The 21444-nt window shown below is 34.6% G+C and overlaps 1 protein-coding gene across 1 annotated transcript; it reads left to right on the top strand.

Annotated features, from left to right (window-relative positions):
- Positions 1–1148: 1148 nt before the first annotated feature.
- On the top strand, positions 1149–21054 carry LOC125063310 (chymotrypsin-2-like). Its single transcript, XM_047669713.1, has 5 exons — positions 1149–1230; positions 1397–1601; positions 19463–19709; positions 19890–20051; positions 20762–21054. The coding sequence occupies exons 1-5, from the start codon at positions 1179–1181 to the stop codon at positions 20912–20914; spliced, it is 819 nt and encodes a 272-aa protein (XP_047525669.1). The 5' UTR covers positions 1149–1178; the 3' UTR covers positions 20915–21054.
- The last annotated feature ends 390 nt before the right edge of the window (positions 21055–21444 follow it).

Below are 21444 nucleotides of genomic sequence, written 5' to 3'. Positions count from 1 at the left end.
CATTTTCACTGTAACAACAGTGTGACAAAAACCGCCCAAATTTTGTATTTTGGGCTTTTATTTCATCGTGTAGTCTTGCAAAACCCTGTAACAAGATCCCGCTATAGTCTCGACCGCCTAATTTTATATCTATATATGTTTATAAGAAGAAGATACAGTATACTGTATTTTCTTCGGTTTTACATTCCCTACTCCCTAGCAAACATTTTCATCTTTGTGTATGCCATGTGCCATCTTCATCGCACGAAATTGTCTGTCAAAAGTGACTATTGCTTTTGTATTTTACTATTTGTGTTTTATTTGTATATTCTACACTTATAAGCCATCTTCCTTTTTGTACTATCGGTATATAAAAAAGGCGAAATATTTAATTACTAAAATTGTATTGCATTGACCATCTTTGTGAGAGGCGGATATTTACAAAAAGATGAAAAAAAAAAACAAAAAAGTTTGTTGATAAATTCAAGGAAGTTTACGTCTAGGCTAGATATATTATTTACTTTTACTACCTTTTTTGAAATTAAGAGTGTAGAATGCGCGTAAAGAACTCTACTCTTTTAAAACACCACTCCTTTTAATCGCTGTTTTTTTCTTTTAAATGGTTGGCAGGAGTTTTAGCAATTACACCCATGAAATTATTAAAGAAATAAACAATAATTATAAAAACAACAAATTATTAGCCCTTATCAGCAATAGTCATGGCGAAATATGAAAATAACAAAATTTTTGATGTCATTGCTTGTTCACATTATTTCTATTGTAATTTTATGTTGAATTGACAGCCTATAACTAGTAAATTTCATAGTTAACTGTTTCGACATCTTCCGTATTTTTTTAAACTTAGAAATTAATGTAGCATACGTTACCTACTCAGGGATAACTTTGCATTCTAATTGTGAAAGAATTTACGAAATTGACGCAGTACTGTTTAAATTTATTTAATATTATAGAAATTTTGTTTCGATCCTAGTAAAATACGTCCTCGATGTTATAGCCAACTCCCATTCCCCCGGTTTTTTTTCAACATTCATATGACAACAATTATATATATGTGTATTGTTAAGTTAAAACGCTAGTTTTTTTAACAAATTAATTTCATTTCACGGTGAACACTTCCTTAGTCAAAGACAGTTACTATATAAATGGAATATCTTTCTAGCACACGCTCATTTAGAGACATGTATTCAATTAACTATCTCCTAGTTGGTGTACTTTTCTGCGGAGCTTTTGGTAAGTGTCACCTCATAGAGATACAATAATATTATTAACCGATGTATGAATATTATCTATTTGACACATCATTGAAAAGAAGTAATTTGAAAGGCTGCAAGGTTAAAAATAGTTAAATTAAGGATTCCCCCGGCATAACAATTACATTTATCCATTATTTGTAAAGCCGCAGAACTGAAAACCTTCGAGGTCTCAGAAGTTGATGCCGGTGGCGACGCGTCCGGTCGTATCGTGGGCGGTAGACTTGCGCCAGACGGTGCTTGTCCCTACCAAATATCTCTGCAGCTAACAAAGCCAAAAAACTTACATACCTGTGGCGGTGCCATAATCGCTGACAGATGGGTCCTCACTGCTGCGAGGTGTCTCGATGAGTAAGTTTTACTTACCTTTATAGTTGCCCCTTGATTTTTGTTCAATCGCTTGGTAATAATATTATCCTAAATGTAATTTAGATATACATGTGTATAATATTATTAGAATCGCTGCCAGTATCACTTACTTCAAAACTAAACACCTGGTTTAGTATTTAAACCACGTCCTTTCGGTCTTTCATGGATAAACTTTCCAATATGGACCATCGATTTGAATGCCCATATTTGTAGATAGTACTCTCTAAAAGAAAGCGTTTTGCAAAGTTTTAGGTTGCGGAAACTTACGGTTCATGAGATACATTTATTTTTACTTTTCATACATCTTTTCATTACAAAATAAATTTGACAAATAATTGATGTCAAACGTCAATCACTTCACATTTCAATTAGTGTAGAGTTCCGAAATTTTTGAAATTATCGATACCTACTCGTTTGTATTTCCTAATAAGTATGTACTTGTATTTCACTTTTACTTGTACTTGTAGGGGAAGCTCGGGCAAGACGCATATGTTAAGGGATAATGTAAATTAAAGCCACAATCTGTTATTCAATAGAACTCTCTGTACTTTTAATTTGTACTATTGTTAATCATCTTTGGAAAATAATGACATAAACTTAAAAACTTTAATGTTTTCTATATTATTTATGAAAATTAACAAAAAGTATCAATTATCCGAACCCTCCGGGCAAAACGGGAACGCCTCAAGGGCAAAAAGGGTATTGTTGAATTAATTAAGATAAGTCTTCGTATTCATCATAGAAGTAGCTGCCAACTCCTACATAAGAAGTGCAGTCTTAATGCGCCCAACTTCTGCATCGATTACACTGAATCCAATCTTGGATTTATTATTTTTACTCAATGTATTTGTCAGCGCACGTTTGTTCGGTTGTTTGACTGAGGGTTTTTTAGTTTTAGTCTTGCTGGGGCCTGCCAACTCTGAAATTTTGGACTTCTTATTATTTGCCTCCTGAAATGTTATTGCTTGCTCAGTTTTGTCGGGAGACGCACTACACCTCTGATTTCTATACAATAATACCTATCCGTTTTGCCCATATTCTTTTTGCCCAACACGCTAATATTAGAAAAACTTGAAGACTTGAAACCATTTTAGTAGGTAAACAAAAAGTAACGATTACAAATAATACTTAGATAAACGTGCAATAGGCTAAATAAAACATTTCACAAGATAACTAATGACTAATACAAAAAGTTAATGTTTTGTACATTTCACCGAAACCTTACCTTCACAGAAATCATAACGCAACAACAGGTTTTAGGGAATCGTGTGGGTAGTGTAAACACGCATTGGTGTATCTCTGTGTTTTGTGCTAATTAAAAATAGTTTTTTAACTCAAATTATATTACTTACACTGTTAGTGATGTACTAGTGTTGTATTGCATATGAATCGCTAATTTTTCCTTAATTATATCCTTCTGATAACAATAATTATCCCAAAGTAGAATTTTCGTGTTGTAAACTACCTTCATCTTTTAATTCTCAACATCCTATTCAATTATAATGGAAGAACTAAAAAAGTCATTGATGGATGTGTCTGTAATGGTGTCCTCCAAAATGGATGAGTTCCAGCAGCGGCTCTTGGCAGCACAAGAAATGTCTCCATCCCTCGAGCAAACACCACTAACTAGGGAGTTTGAGGCATTCAAAAGCTCAGTACTGTTCTGTCTCAAGAATCTCCAGGCTCAAATGGAAATTCTTTTTAAGGTGCAAGAGGAGCAGGAAATGCGCAGCAGGCGTAAGTGTTTGTTGTTAAATGAGTCTAAGGATGAGAACCCAGGGACAATTGCTAACATGTTATCCGTTCTGCTCAAATGCCCTAATATAAGTGAAGCTAGTTGTAGTCGGTGTCACAGAGTGGGCATAAGATGTGATGATAAGCCTCGCCCTGTACTAATAAAGCTAAGGGAACATTGTGACAAGGATAAAATTTGGTTGGCTAAGTCTGGTTTAAAGGGGACCGGCATCACTATATCCGAGTTCCTGACCAAAACCAGGCATAATTTGTTTATGGCTGCAAGAAGGCATTTCGGAATCAGCAAGTGTTGGATCAGGAATGGCCACATATATGTTATTGGGGCTAACGGTGAGCGTCGCCGTGTCAATTCAATGAAAGATGTTGATACGGCTCCTGCAAGCATTTCCCCATCTACTAACGATTCTAAGGTAACATCACCCAAGTTAAAATCTCGAACCAGGAAGATCGCAAAGAACTGATTACGAGTGGGTTACTTCAACTTTATATTATGTTTTGTTACTTGCTGAACTGCACACTTAGCATAACTCTTGAATTTTTCTGTAATATAATGCAATTACCAACTTTTGATGTTTAATTTAGTTTTAATAACTTGTGTGGGTAATATTTGTAAGTGATTTATCTTATATTTCTATGTTTAATTGTGTTTAATCATTCATGTTTATTTAATTTAGACGCTAATTGTTTGATTTTTTCATTGACACTGTCGTCTGTCACACTGTATGTCAACTGTCACTTCCACTAACTAGAAAAAATACTGTATATACATTATACATATTTACTCATGAATCTCGTCTGTGAAGCCTTCCTATAAAATGGGCCACAGCTGATATCTCTTAGTTAAGTGGCTGTACTAGAGTTGAATATTCTTATTCTTAATATTGTAGATTAAACCCTCTAGATATACATATTTCCTTGTTAAACAGTTTTTAGAAATAGTTATAATTAGTCTCTTTAGTTCTTTAAGATTTACAGAAGATATTCTTACAGTGTAAGTATATCTATATTATCCGTTCACTACTTCTATATCATTGCTAATACCTATTGTTGTACTAATCCTTACATATCAGCGGTTGAGTAATCGTAAGAACATCTTTTTTTATTTCTTATTATTTTTTATTTTTAAAGTTTAAGCGTTTATATACTTGGTGTAGATTTTATTTAACTTTTAGATTAGTTTTATTTTTTATTTTATTTTTTATTATCATACTTTTGTTAATCATGGATTGCAGTAGTGATAACTCTGATTTCTTATCTCTGGAATCGTCCGATTGTGACTCCTTCCATAGCATTGACTCCTCCACGCCTACCCTAAATGATACCTTATCCTCTATTTTTTAAAACTTGCCTAAGCACTTCAATGTTGTACACATTAACGCTCAGAGCGTTCCAGCTCATCATACAGATCTCCTTACGTTGGCCTCTAAAGACATCCATGCCATTTCTGAAACTTGGTTCAATCCTTCCCTATCCTCTGGTACTTACTCTCTTCCTGGTTACAATTTAATTAGAAATGACCGACTCGGCATGCGTGGAGGTGGTGTGGCAATTTACTTACGTTCTCACATCCCCTTCTTCATCATTAACTCATCGCCACAGCCTCCACCTAGCAATGCAGCCGAGCATCTCCTTATCGAAGTTCTTCTATCCAACTCTAAGCTTCTCCTGGGAGTCTTCTATTCCCCTTCATCATCGGTGGACTACTTTGATTCCACCGATGATGACACCATTGACCAATTTTCTCCCTTATATAAAAACACAATAGTCATGGGTGACTTTAACACATGTCTGCTGAAAAATGATTCTCGCTCCAGACGGCTCCTTTCTTTAACTCACTCTTACAACCTACAAAACTTATATCTTAACGCTACGCATAAAGTCCCCGGTTTTACTCCGTCACTTTTGGATCTTATTTTTGTTTCCTCTCCTCACCTTGTCACTAAGCATGGGCAACTTCCTGCTGTCGCCTTCTCTCACCATGACCTTCTCTATCTCTCCTTTAAAGCGAAGCCACCCAAACAGAAGCCCACGGTAGTTATGCGTCGCAGCTTTGGTGGAATCGACCATGATAGCCTGCTCAGTGATGCATCCAAAATTGACTGGAGTGGTCTGTACGACTTACCTTACCTCGACGACAAAGTTGAGTTGTTCACTTCTTCCATCACAAACCTCTATGATAAGCACGCCCCATTGAGACGTGTTAAACTTAAACATTTACCTGTTCCCTGGCTCTCTGATGAGATAAAAATATTGATTCACCAAAAAAACAGAGCCATAGCTATAATGAGAACTGCCAAATCTGACGCGGAGCGCGAAAAATATAAAGTAGTTCGCAATCGTTGTAATACTCGCTGTCGTGATGCTCAAAGGCAACATATCCACGACTCAGTATCCAATGGCGACACCTCAAAAATCTGGAAGTTCCTCAAAACCCTGGGGATTGGCAGATCGGCACAGAATATTATTTCTTCAGCAATAGATATAAACAACCTTAACTCTCACTTCACCTGTTCTCCTGCCCACGATAAGTCTTCTCTTAGGAAGACAATCAATAATCTAGCTTCTCTTCCAACTCCAAACTTCATGCCTTTTAATTTCACTGAATTCACCGAGCACGAAGTGGAGGGTTGCATCCTGTCTATCTCGTCGGATGCTGTCGGATGCGATCAAGTTAGTCGTGCTATGATCTTACCTATCTTACCAGCTATTCTTCATGTTATTACTCATATTTTTAATTATTCAGTTACTAGTGGTAAATTCCCTACTTCTTGGAAGGATAGTCTAGTTATTCCTATTCCCAAACGGCCCGATCCAATTAACTTTTCTGACTTCCGGCCCATTTCTATTCTACCATTCCTATCTAAAGCTCTAGAGCGCCTTATACACTCGCAGCTTAGCGGATTCCTGAATAAAAACTCAATTCTAGACCCTCTCCAATCGGGTTTCCGCCCGGAGCATAGCACGACTACTGCATTGGTTAAAGTTTGTGACGACATTCGCCGAGGGATGGATGGTGGGCAGCTCACTGTTCTCGCGCTGCTTGACTTTAGCAATGCTTTCAATACTGTGAACTTTGAAATTCTGCTTGGGTTGCTTCGCTCTATGAATTTCTTTTCCATCCGCTATTGACTGGTTTCATAGCTATCTTAACGGTCGTCGGCAGCGTATTAAAATGAATGATGCTTACTCTCAGTGGAATAATATAAGTACTGGTGTTCCGCAGGGTGGCGTTCTTTCACCTCTTCTTTTTTCTATCTTTATCAATTACCCTGACTGCACATCTATCCGCTAATTATCACCTTTACGCTGATGACCTCCAAATCTACGTTCAGTCTACACTGGATGAGCTTCCTCTTGCAATACAGGCGATGAATGATGATCTTGAAAACATAGGCAACTGGAGTAAAGACTTTGGTCTTCAAATTAATCCTGCCAAGAGTCAAGTCATTATCATCGGAAGCCCTTTCTTTATTTCAAGAGTCAAATGTGTGGGTAGTGCGGGTTGCGCGTGTCAACACAAGTTCCGTATTTCTATTACTTTTAAAAATATTATTTGTGGAAAATAAAGTTCAAATATGTGTTTAAAAGTTACATACTAACACAAGGTAACGAGGACATACATAGTTTAGAGCAAAATCCGTCAAAAAAGACTTAAAATAAACTGTGAACAGAACAATAATTTATAAATTTATACGCGACTTACTTCGTTCAAAATGACTATATTTTCTATAAATGTGTGATTTTGGAAGTGTATTATTGTGACTATAGTGACTTGTGACACTATTGTGTTGTGGATTTTTTGTCAGTAGTGAAAACCTATACCTACATGACTAACAGAAGATGTATTAGTCATTCGCGACAAACGTCACTAGAAAACAGCATCTATACCAATGTTTCGAAGCTATACATACTTAACCAGTTAGCCGATTGCGGAAATCGTTACCTCATGCAAGTAATCTCGAGTTCAAATCAGTGTCTTGATCCTCTTTTTCTTTTTTTTTTTGTAATTAATTACTGATAAAATACAAAGATAAGTATTTAGAAAAATAAATAATAACAATAAATAAAATATGGAGGAAATAAAAAGTATTTTAGAGGCAATGCAAGAAGCATATAAAAGATATAAAAGAAACTATCAACCGTAGTATAAATGAAAAATTTAAACAGCTAGAAACCAAAAATGAAGTTTTGGAAGGAAAATTGGAACAACAACTTATAAAAATTAACCAGTTAGAAAGAACAATTAGGAGGAAAAATCTGCTCTTTTTTGGAGTAGAAGAAAATGAAAAAACCTATTGCGATTTACAAAACAGAGTTCTTGATTTAATAAACAATACTTTAAAAATCAAATGTGATCACAATGGCGTTGAATGTGTTAGGAGGCTTGGTAAAAGAACAGAAAAAATCAGACCAATAGTCCTGACGCTTTCTACAGTTGGACTCAAAGTTGATATCCAAAAAAATAAGAAAGAATTGGATTCTACCCCATACTACATAAAAGAAGACTTCCCTCCAGATGTTCTTAATACACGAAAACAATTACAAATTGAAGTTAACAGGGAAAGAGAACAAGGGAGATTGGCAATCCTTAAATATGACAAAATAGTCTGGTTGAACAACCGAAACCAACAAATCTTAAAACCAAGAACGGATAAAAATAAGAGAACTCCATCAGAATCTCCTGAATCGTCGAGAACCAACGATAAAAGAAATGAGACTGTTAACCAGCCATCGAAGAAAAGCAAGGTTTACAACATAAAAAATTACGTTATCCAACAACCAAATTTAATTAAACGCCAGGCTTCCTCTCAATGCCAAGATTCCCTCAGTTGCGAATAGCAACCACTAATGGACCCTTCGGTCTCTCCATATCCCCCAATATGGCCGGTCACCGCAGGGGATATTGGCCAAAATTATGGCGACGGCGTCGGAAGACTGAATGGCCAAGTACATACAGATAGAATAAAAAGTAATACAATTTACTACCAAATTGCAAACACATACAAAGAAATATATTCAACGGTAAGTTCACTAAAATTCCTCTACTTAAATGCTCGAAGTATTGTGGGTCAAGGAAAGTTTGATGAACTGAAATGTATCCTAAACTCATTTAGACATATGATTCACATTATTGTAATAACAGAAACATGGGTCAAAAGTGATGAACAAGCAAAAAGACTAATTTTACCTGGATATATACATCACTATAACTTTAGAACAAACACTACAGGTGGTGGAGTCTCAATTTTTATACATAACAATCTAAGCCATAGTCTAATAGAGGACTGTTGTATCGCGAATATACACTACTTATGGATACATATCAATAAATATAACCTGGATGTTGGACTAGTCTATAAGCCTGATCGCTCAAAAATTAATCAATTCCTTGATGAGTATTCACTTCAATTAGAAAAGAGAAAAAGAGCTATAGTATTTGGAGACTACAATATTGATTTATTGCTCAAAAAAGATCATGCCACAGTAAATTACACAGAGACGATTAATGAAAATGGATATGCAATTCTTAATCGAGTGGACTCATCCTACTCCACTCGTGAAACATCATCAACCAAAACAATAATAGACCACGTATCCACCAACATAAAAGAACATAATTTCAACTTAGCTATTATTGAATCAGCAATGTCGGACCATAAGCAGATATATCTAGAATTAAAGCAATACTCGCCAGAAACAAAGCAGAAGGTTCATTATGAAGCTCTCAACTATGAAAAACTTTTTAAGCTAGTTGAGCACGATGTTTCAAAATGTATTTTAGACTATAATCACATAGAAAAATTAATAATTAATAACATTAAAGACAGCAAAATTCGAAAAATCAAAATTATAAATCCACCAAAAACTGATTGGGTAAATAAAAATATAATTAAAGCCATAAACGAGCGAAATATTTTATGGAAGCAATGTAAATCCCAACCAAATAATATAGAAATAAAGGAACAATTTATAAACAAAAGAAACAAAGTTTCCCAAACTATACAAACAGCTAAAAGTACTTACTATCAAAAGGCTTTTCAAAACTGTATAAAAAAACCAACCAAAATGTTTAATCTCCTAAATAGTATAGCAAATAATAAAGTAAAAGATACCAGTATGCCTACAAAATTAGAAATAAATTCAACTGCAATAACTAATCCAATAGAGATCTGTAAATGTTTTAACTCATATTTTTCTACTATCGGGCAAATTCTAACCTCAAAAATCTCAAAACCTGCAAATACCACTACAAACATAATTACTTCTCTCTCTAAAACAAAGTCTCAAACATTTCTATCAGAAATATCGACTACCACGGATGAAATCCTTAAAATTATTAGCAATTTAAATAGCAACACATCCATAGGTATTGATGGCATAAGTACGAAAGCACTAAAGTGTGTTAAAAACCTGGTTGTCAACAACCTAACGAGTTGCATTAACCAATGTTTAAGTAATGGTATATTTCCAGACAGCCTTAAAGTAGCCAAGGTTACTCCGATCTATAAGTCAGGCAATCGTACTGATCCTGGTAATTACCGACCAATATCAGTCCTACCAGTGTTATCAAAAATTTTTGAAAAGATATTACACTTGCGTCTTAATGACTACCTAGCTTCAATAAATTTATTATACAAAAAACAATACGGATTCAGACCTAAATCGAATACGTTATCTGCTACAATAGACCTAACAACAAAAATTAAACTTAAGTTAGATAAAAAACAAATAGCATTAGGCATATTTGTTGATCTTAAAAAGCCTTTGATACCGTCTCTCATGAACTTCTCTTAAAAAAACTTAACGATATTGGCGTAACAGGAACAGCATTAAAAGTATTTAGCTCTTACCTTGAGAACCGCCAGCAAATAGTTAAGATAGGAACGTTTATGAGTGATGCTACTCCAATAAATTGTGGTGTGCCCCAAGAATCTATACTGGGGCCACTTTTATTTTTGATTTATATTAATGACATTAGCAACTTAGGGTTAAAGGGTGATGTTACGTTGTATGCAGATGACACAAGTTTGTTTTACTATGGTAGTAATATAGATACAATCGTGAAAGATGCACAAATTGATTTAAACTGCCTAAGTGATTGGTTAGAAACTAATTTACTCACTATCAATACAGAAAAAACAAATTATATAATTTTTGCGGCAAAAAATAAGAAAATATACGATTTTGTACCTCTTACTATTAATGGATGTAATATCATTAAAACAAATACTCAAAAATATCTTGGTGTTGTATTGGATAGTCGTTTAACTTGGAAGCCGCACATTGACATAATTAAATCCAAATTATCTTCTATTCTTGGCGTGCTGCGTGGCAGTGTGCGTTGCTTCCCAAAGTCAGTCCGACTCATTATATATAATATTATGGTAAAGCCACATATAGACTTCTTAATCGAACTATGGGGCACTGCAGCGCCTACAAATCGTTATAAAATACAAATTATGCAAAATAAATTATTGAAGACATTATTCTATTACGATTATTTGACTCCAACTGAAAAACTATACAGTGATACCAAATTTATGAGTATAAACCAGACATACGTTTACAATACCTCAATTTTAATATACAAAATTATTAACAAATTAATTCATATAAATCTATCCTTTACACAAAAATCAGATACAAAATATCCATTACGAAATATTGATACATTATGTTTAATACAACCAAGGACTAATTACGGAAAACTTAATATTATGTATCAAGGCGCACAAATATTTAATACATTGCCACCCAGATTAAAAGAAATAAAACCTTTTTACAAATTTAAAAAACTTTTAAAAGAACATATAATTAACAACATACCTATAAAATAACAAAAATATAAACAACCATATTCTATATCTGTGTCTGTAACAATCGTAAAAGTTTAATATGAATTAATGGAATAATTATTAATGTATTTACAAAACATCAAGAAGCTATTGTAGCATTTACTTATGTCTGCGAACGAGCGTCTTGTAACATGTTGTAACATCGATGCGACCTACCTGCACTTTTGTAACAAATATGGTACATATTGTTAGAACTAATATTTTTATTTTATATAGTGTATTTTCAAATAATTTCATAACACGATGTACATAACTAACTTACTCTAAATTTTCTCGCTAAGTGAATGTAATTCTTTGAGAAATAAAGTATCTTTGAACCGAAATGGGCTCAGCTCCCTGGTGTTTACCTTGACGGTGTGGCCTTGGCCCTCAATAAGACTGTTAAAAACCTTGGGGTCTTCTTCGACCAAACGTTTTCCTGGGGTCATCACGTAAAGCCGTAAACTTTACGCTGCTTCTTTTACTCTGAGACGTCTTTCTAATTTCCTTCCTATCCGCACTAAAACTATGTTAGCGCAGTCTCTTCTGCTTCCTATTCTTGATTATGCGGACTCATGCTCCTCTGATTTGAACGAAGAGCTTCTTGACAAGATAGAACGCCTGCAGAATTTCTGCATTTGTTTCATATTTGGTCTTAGAAAATATGACCATGTGTCTAAATTCCGCAGGCAGCTGCGGTGGCTACCTATTCGATTCAGACGTCACGCTCATCTTCTTCAACTTCTATACTCAATTCTTTTCAATCCGAAAACTCCTTCTTATCTCAAAAATCACTTCAAATTCTTAGGTCCTTCTAACTATATGTTACGCTCTTCTAATAGATGTTTATTGGTAATTCCATCCCACACTTCATCCTTCTTAGGCAATTCATTTACGATTTCCGCCATTAAGTTGTGAAATACGCTGCCTCACTCCGTACGATTGGCTACCTCTCTGTCATCTTTTAAAACTCTTCTGTATAATCATTTCTTAACCTTATCCTATCCTCATCAATCGTGACTTGTATAATTCTTATGTTTCCTTTTACATCACTATTCGCTGTTCATGTATTTGTAAGATTAGCTTTTAAGTTTTTAGTTTGTTATTAATATTTTTTTGTATTACTTTAGATTAAGGATTCTGCACTTCTCGCACGCATGTTTCTTTTTTTTTTTTTAAGTTTTTCTCTTAACTAGGGTTGCCTGGAAGAGATCGCTTATTACCGATAAGGCCGCCCGTTGCATCCTTTAAATTTTTTATGTATTGTGTTTCTTTAATTTGCAACGAAGTGTAAATAAAAAATAAATAAATAAACAACGATCTTAATTTTTTATTTTTTTAACAACAAATGCACTCGCGTATTGTTTTGGTTGAACTGTCATGGCATCGCCGGTTGCATGTTAAACGACTTAAAAAAATGCCAAAGCGATATCTATTTTAGATTTATGGAAAAAACAGTTATTCTTCTTGCCCGGGCTTCCCCTACTTGTTTGCAACTTTCTGTATTATCTTATTCGTACTAGTATAAAGTGTTTATTTACTAATTTAATATCCAAAAATAACCCTAAACCGAATCAGAGTACCCCACTATCCACGTGGTCTTGTCTGCCCTACCCCTAGTGTGTATATAAAAGAATCGGAGGCGCGGCTGCATTTCCCGTAGCGCTGGAGCTGCCCAAAAAACCTATTATTATCTAGTTTTATTTTTATTTCTACATTTTAGTTACAGAAACAGAATACAGATTAAATACATACATTAATTACACACTAAACAACATTTGTAAACCTGAAGTCCAATTAGATCTGTACACAGCATTTTAGTGGAATCTTTAGTGCTTGTTTCATCTTCTTCTTATAGTGCCATCTCTATTTTGACTTTTTCGCATTGATGCTAATACCAAATTCAGAATTCACGCCGGAAACTGAATTGACTAAATTCTGTAGACCATCGTGGCTCTCTGCAATTAAGATCGTGTCATCAGCGTATCTCAAGTTATTCAGCAGTTTGCCATTAATTGCTATGCCATGTTGACAATTATCTAGGGCTTCTGAAAATATTGCATCGGCATACAAGTTAAATAGCAATAATATAATAAGGTGATAAAATGCAACCTTGACGCACACCTCTCTGTATCTTGTTTGCTGTTTACCCTTATATTAGCACTTTGCTTCCAATATAGGTTTTTAATGAAACAGCAATCTTTATAATCTAATCCAATTCTCTGGAGTATTTCCATCATTTTACCATGTCGTACAGTATCAAAGGCCTTCTCATAATCGACAAAACAGACGAAAAGATCCCTGTTCATGTCCATAATAGCCAAAGAGAGCGTCTCTCGTTCCTAAACCGCTTCGAAAGCCAAATTGGGTACAGGATAGTGTTGATATACTCTATATCCTATTATGTATCACTTTCAGAAAGAGTTTCAAAACATAGCTCATAAGTGAGATAGTCCGATAGTCGTTGCATTTTTTGGGATTCTTTGTTGTTGGAATAGTGATAAATGTTGACTTAAGCCAGTCAGAAGGAATAGTTTCTGAGTCGTATATACCATTAAAAAGGGTTGTGATATAATCTAAGTTACATTCCTCAATTTACTTCATAATCTCTGTTGGTATATTATTATTATAGTGCTGGTTTACTTAATATTAACAATTACAATTACATACAGTATAAAATATGTACATATATTAAATTTAATGACAAAAAAAAAATAACAAAAAAATTAAGTTATTCAGGTTACTTTCTTCACCGCGAATAATCTTTTTAAATTCATAAATACTATTGAGAAAAATATCAACATGAGAACACACACTTGTAATACTTGCACATTCTAGTGATCGGACTATTCTGAGATACATTGTTGTTACTTCGGGGTAACATAAATAGTTGTGGGTTACGCACAAAACGCGTCAGTACCTTGATGTCAAGTTTATCCAAAAGATAGCTGTCAAGTCAGCCATTTGCTATTTTATGTAAAGTGCACAGTTCACTCATCTATCTTCTCCTTTCAAGACTTACCATCTGAAAGTGCTAGGCAAGTGCAGGGCAAGACGCTGGTCATATTGCTTTTTTTTGTGCCTAAGACCATACTTTGAGCATAAAGCTCTAACAAACCGCCTCTATATAGATTCTAATCTATCTGTATGAATTTTGTATATCGGGGCCCATACAGCTAAGCAGTACTCAACCATGGTTCTCACGAGAGAGCTGTATAAGACAATCAAGGAGTCGGCTTGCCTGAACGGTTTAGCGGTTCTAAGAATAAAGGACAACTTCCGGTTAGCTCACAGCTTACAGATATGATCATAATGAGGTCTAAATAACATAACAGAGTCGAATATTACTCCCAAGTCTCAAATCGCCACAACTCTATCCACAAGAATATCCTTACCATTATACTTATACTGGATAGGGTACTTTAAGTAAATGTTTGGCACAAAAATGGTAAAACATGGCACTTCTTAATATTCAGAGCCATGTAGTTTTCATCGCACCAAGCAGAGATAGTATTAATATCCGATTAAAATTCAAATTCAAACATCATTTAACCATATAGGTAACACATTGTACACTTATGACTTATCAGTAAAGAAATACATATTAATGCTTCTAATTTTACATTTAGTGCCAGTTCTCAAATCAAGGGCGTAGAACGGAAGAGAAGAACTGGCAATAAACTCTCCGCCACTCTTTTTAATCGCCATGTTTTTTGTACACAACGTTTGTAAGGAGCTGCAACCATTACACCATGTTCCACATGACATCTTAAGTAATTAATAATAATAACATAAATTGATGACAAAGACTTGTCCTCTATCAGCAGGAGGCATGGTGAAATAGGAGCACACACTTACATTCTCGTGGGAACAACACGCAAACACATAGTCGAAATAATTAACATCACCGCATACACGAATTCAAATACGATCAGTCACCACAAGTAGCACCCATTCACGAGTATGACGCATGGCCAGCCATCGGCCCCCTCGCCTTATTTTAGGGAGAAAGACAACCCGACGCATGGACGCCGCCACAAGCAATGACATTTAAGCGAGCATGACGATCCCTGAAATGTGGACTTGGCTACATAAGAAAATAATAATAATACTGAAATAATTTGATACCACATCGATCACGGTTTTTTCCCACTTTACATTAAAACGGTCGTGGATGTTGACGATTGCGCAGAGTCTGGAAATGCAGCCAAGAGATTCAGTCGCGTTACCTATTTATACTGGAGCTACTCATATCCAAGCACTAGGATCGTTTAAATTGTCATTTATATTATAATAGGCCTTAGCAAGCAGTTTTACTTTAATGTACGATTTATATTTATTTATTGACAACACTTGTATCTCACTAGGGATTTTGTTGAAAAAACCTATACAATTGCCTTGGAAAGAATTACTTGTTTTATGCAGCCTTCTGGTTGGTGCGCTAATTTTGACTTTATTACGAGTACTATAATTATGGAAGCTACTATTCTTTTTTAAAATATTGCCAGCGTCTAAATATTATGTAATTCCTTAAACTTCCTTCGGACCGACTCCCGTGGGGACAACCCACAGTTCGCTCTTATAGCCCGCTTTTGCACTACAAATATCCATTACACTACACTACACTATCCCACAAAATAACACCATATGACATAATACATACTATGAAAATAGCTGAAATAAACGACGAGCTTTGCTGTGTTCTCATCCGTAAGATCGCATATCTTTTTTACTGCGAACGCTGCGAAACTTAGCCTATTCGAAAGACCTTCTATGTGTCGGCCCCACTGGAATTTACTATCTAAAGTAATTCTCAAGAACACCGCCTTATCAACAAAGTCTATTTCCTCGTCTTTAATTATTATTTGAGAATGACTACTTTTTACATTTGTAGTTACAAATTTAATACATTTTGTCTTCTTTTCGTTAAGCTTAAGATTATTTGTATTAAACCAGTGAACTACACTGGAGATGGCACTGTTTACATTCTCAAGTGATGGATTTCGTCGTTTCACTTTAAATAAAAGCGAAGTGTCAACAGCAAACAGTACTATCTCCTCCAGCTCCTTCACAAGAAATGGTAGGTCATTTATATAGACGAGGAATAAGAAGGGACGAGGTATGGAGCCTTGCGGTACTCCCATAGTAACAGAGGATCCCTGTGATATAGCTCCATTTACATTTACCTTTTGAATTCTATCGCTCAGGTATGATTCCATAAGATTTAGCGCTTTTTCGCCAATGCCAGGATTTCGTGATGGACACAGCCAAAAGCCTTTGATAAATCGCAAAAAACTCCAATGGCATCATGAGAATTTTCCCAAGCATTTAAAATGGTGGAGCGACCACTTGTAAAACCATACTGCTGGCTATGCATAAGTTTATTATTATTAAAATGCATCAATAATTGATCGAGAAGAATTTTTTCAAAGATTTTATCAATGCAGGCAGCACAGATATGGGTCTAAAATTTGTGGGGTCAGAAGTGCTGCCCGTTTTGAATAACGGTGTGATTTTACTTAGCTTCATCTGGTCTGGAAAGACTCCACAATCTATACATTCATTAAATATTATAGCTAACTCTGAACTGATAGTATTAATTACTGATTGCAAAATGAACACAAATACACGCCAAAGATCTTTAGTTTATTTTTTATTTTTAGCTGTTTAAATGTTTTTATAATATCATTGCAGCTAATGCGGCTAAATATCAAATCATGATTGCATACAAGAACATTCTTTTATTCAGTAATAAAAGGGTGGCTGATGGTGAAGAATTTAGAACGCTGGTTGTATTATATGGAATGTTAGTAAAAAAACTCTTCAACTGCAGAGGCTACTTCGAGGTCGGATCTAATTACTTTACCGTTTATGTTCACCTTATATTCAGTATCCTTTCTGGCGGTTCTTCCAGTCTCCTCGTTTATAATTTTCCAAGTAGCTTTTATCTTATCAGAGCTGTTGTTTATTTTAAGACTAAAGTGTTTCGCCTTAGCGATTCAACATTCTTGCCTAAAACTTTTTGAGAATATCCTAACATACCTAGTTTTAAATTCTTCACTGTCATTATACTGTTTTTCATCATACAATTTTAGCCTTTTCTTGTGTAGCTCCGGAGTTGCCCAGTGACAAAAGGTAGGTTTCTCTGAGACCAAAAAAGTCTTTGAAGTGAACACATTTTTGAATTCATCAATAAATGAATCAAAAAAAGTGTTATACTTATTATTAGGGCATTGGTTACTACGCGAAATATGAATTTTAAATATCATTTTTTTCCTAAATCTGTCTAACCGATCATCTGTTATAGGAATTGTGCATATTTTCTTTTTTGGTCTTTACATTTAAGTATTTGAAATTCAAACAATTGACCAGAGGGGTCAGATGTAAGTTTGTTGATAATACAGGCGTTGAGAGGAAGTATATTACTATAGATATTGTCAATACATATTGCCGTGGTGGCTGTTACCCTAGTAGGTACAATAAAATTAAACGTTTTTTTAAGCAAACGTTTACTTGAACTACAGTTGTCAAGCAAATTTACATTAAAGTCTCCACTAACATTAAATTTTTTCTTGAATTTTTGTAATTTGTACAGAACCTGCTCTAATACTTTTTTAAGCTATCATATTGAGCTAAAGGAGGGCTATACAAACTAACAATGATAAATTGCTCCAGCTCTACACAAGATATTTCAATAAGGCGTTCCACAGAGAGGCTCACTATATCCTTCCTTTCTTTAAATTTAATTTTTTACTAAGCAATATTAATGACCCACCGTGTATTGCATTTCTTCTGCAGAACGAACTACCGATCTGATGATTACAAAAATTGAACATAAGTTCACATGGCTTGAACCAGTGTTCTGTAATACACAATATGTCAACATTTTCACTGCTCGAAAACAAATCAATTTCTAGTAATTTACTTTTCATGCCTTGTATATTTTGGTGAACCAGATTGATAGTATTATTCTTAAATTTACTTATCTTATTTACTCATTCTAGGCCAGAGAGACTCTCTGTTGTCTTAGTATCTAATTTAAATTAGAAATACTATTTCTTGGATTATCTTCCAACTAAAACCTGCTAAATAGAAGCAGGTTGTCTTATGTCTAGCCAAATTCTTGGCGAATATGATAGCGAATTAGTTATCTGTCTTTTAAAATATGTAGGTAGTTTATATCTATCCTTTGTCAAAAAATAATTATTACAACTAATGTACCTATTGGTATCAATTAGCGTAAAGTTTTTATTATACAATGTAAATGTATGCATTGTCTGATTTAAAATATGTCTCACATTATTTTCATGCTAAGTAAAGTTTTTACTATAAGGCAATGTAAACATAATCAGATTTTTGGTATTAGGTGAGCACAATTTTTCATAGCAGCCCTGCGATTTTGTAACTCACTTTTCGAACTCGAATTAGCTCTTTTTTGGTTAAATTCCCTATTGAAGGGTCACACAATCTTTTTCATCGGATATACTGAAGACTTTTATGTCGTCTGCATATTATGCCAAACATTCACCAGTTACTAAAAATGGCACAGATTCATACCCATTAAGAGCAACGAGATGTGTGCGGTTCAACAGGTAAGAAGTTAACCATCTATATGAGTTCCCATGGATTCCCGTTATGGATGCTGTTATTCGGTTAGGTTAGGTTAGTATATTCATATTTTTTTTAAATAACTGTTTGTGGCGCGTGAAAGTGGTTGGGGGTTATTATTCTAAAACTTTAAAGTGCAAAAATGAGGAAATAATCGATAAATATATTATTTTTTATTCATCGATTTTTCATGCCAAAAAAAAACAATCGATTAATTATAAAACCGATTTTTTATGCAGAATGTTACATCTCTAATAACCAATAGAAAATGTACTGTTTGTTTACGAATTTCAATACATTACACAAAAGTTTAAATAATTTTTTTAAATACTTAGACGCAACTCCGGCAATAAAACTCACTTGGACGTGTTCCAATCAAGGTACAGAGACACCTACATAATCAGTATTATCAAATTCGGACGTCGGATTTATCGTTACCATTCTGACCTTAAATCTTTAACCATGAATATCTTCATAGCCATGGGGTTACGCAGGGTGGGGATATAGCACAGGGGGGTAGTCCTCCCTCCCCTCCTCCCCCTTCGCCCCGAAAAACCTCAAATATCGATGGTCCATATTGGAAAGTATAAATAACCCTAGTTGCACTTAACAGAAGCATTATTTCTTTAAAAATTAAAATTTCAGGAAATCTCCAAGTGATTTGGTCGTTTTGGCGGGAACCAACTCAAAAACTAAGGGAGGCACTAGATACAAAATTGACAAAATCTTAAAACATGAAAAATACACATCGAATCGCAGTATACATGATATTGCTTTGTTGAGAACTGCTGAGAAGATTAAATTTACAGACAAAGTTAAACCCATCGAAGTAGCAACCGAAGACCCCAAACCAGGAGAAAAGTGTAAATTAAGTGGTTGGGGATACACTTCTGTAAGTATTAGAGATATATCACATATAGCCAAAAGCCTGAACCTGATCTATTTCTGTATCCAGTTGTGTTGTATAAGATGGTTATGATTAAAGAAAAATCTAAGCACTTGAAAAACAACGTTCTTGTTATTTTTTATGTACATTTCCATATTTTCAACATGTGTTTTATCTTCTTTTCAGTATATTGGTAACTACGTCCCCGACAAATTGGTATGGTTGGACGCAAAAGTTATATCTGAGAAAAATTGTAAAACTACATTTTTGCGAAACTTTGAAAAGACTAACCCTATTACTCCTAACCACATCTGTATTTTCAACAAGAAAGGTGAAGGCGGTTGTTACGTGAGTAAATATTCGTCTTTACACAACGTGCCATAAACAAATCTGTCATTTTTTAAACATTTAATTTGTTAAACTCGTAGACGGACTATGGCATAGACCAGGCATCAGCGTACAGCGTGTGAGATAGCGAATGATCGAAATATTATGTCGTATTTATAGTTTTAATTCATTGAAGATTGCTTATTATTGACCAAAATACACATTCTTGAACAAAGTTACTGAGTCGTGAGAAAATAAGCTACTTACCGATGAAAGGGTTATGTTTGGTTCTTTACGTTCACTATAGCTTTTATAGCCAATTATGCAACAATTCACCATGACTGACTTTAAATACACCTCTTATAAGGATAAAGTCTTAAAATATGGGTTTGACTTGGGTTTCACAGATTTATCAGTAAGCGGTGAAAACTTGTTTACCACCAAGGGCTCGGTGGTAAACAAATAAAACCCGATACGCAAATAGAGACAGAAAAACTGATACTCTGTTTCGCTCGCACTTAAGTATTTCACGTTAATGCCTTCTCTCTTTAGTTATTATTGTTATTTTAGAAGCTCATCTAGTTCTATACTCTATCTACGGTTAAACTGCTTGACTATTAAGATTCCTGTAAGCGAAGTTCATGCACCTACTTAGTTGATCTGAACAAATGTTTGGACCAGTTACAAAACGATAGGTTCGCTGACACGAAACTAACTTAATATGATTTCAGGGTGATTTTGGTGGATCATTGGTGTGCAACAACAAATCATGTGGTGTTTTTTCGTGGGTTTTTCCATGTGCCAAAGGCCAGCCTGCTATCTTCACGAGAACCAGTAAATACACCTCTTGGATTAAGGACACCATGGATGCCAATAAGCCTTAACTATATTTTTGGTGATAAAATAAATAAAATCCCCCCCTCCTCCCCTATAGTGCTTACTCCCCTATACTTGAACGGCCCCATATTACGAAATACCAATATTCGATTCCTTGTGTTTTCTTAAATAAATAAAATAAAAATAATCAAGGTATTTTATTTAATTGGGTTCTTTATTTATTTTTTTAAGATCACCACCGAATTCATTTACTCTGTCTTTCAATTAATACGTAGTTTCCACAAGATGTTTTCAAAACGCCTAACTATTTACGCACATAGAAATAAAAGTCAATTGGTCCGCCAATATTTCAGACTGGGTCTTACAAACATATTATCTCTTTGTAAGATGATGAATTATTATTATATTGAGAATCAGCCACCGAATTTAAAGACATTTAAATGTGGAAAATTTTTGGGGATAATATAAAAAGAATTTGTAGAAAAGCTTATAGGAATTTAGGGTTAACCCTTTTTACCCAGTAATGTATCCCACTTTGTTTGTCTTGGGTATGGTAGGATACAACAAGTTGGAGGCA

This window comes from Pieris napi, chromosome 3 (genome assembly GCF_905475465.1).
Source record: "Pieris napi chromosome 3, ilPieNapi1.2, whole genome shotgun sequence".
NCBI classification, from domain to species: domain Eukaryota; kingdom Metazoa; phylum Arthropoda; class Insecta; order Lepidoptera; family Pieridae; genus Pieris; species Pieris napi.
This window is presented reverse-complemented; position numbering and strand designations above follow the sequence as displayed.

Coding starts and splice junctions, on each gene's coding strand:
- LOC125063310 (XM_047669713.1), top strand. CDS start 1,179: ATGTATTCAATTAACTATCTCCTAGTTGGTGTACTTTTCTGCGGAGCT. Junction 1,231..1,396: donor ACTTTTCTGCGGAGCTTTTG/GTAAGTGTCACC, acceptor TTATTTGTAAAG/CCGCAGAACTGAAAACCTTC. Junction 19,710..19,889: donor GTGGTTGGGGATACACTTCT/GTAAGTATTAGA, acceptor TCTTCTTTTCAG/TATATTGGTAACTACGTCCC.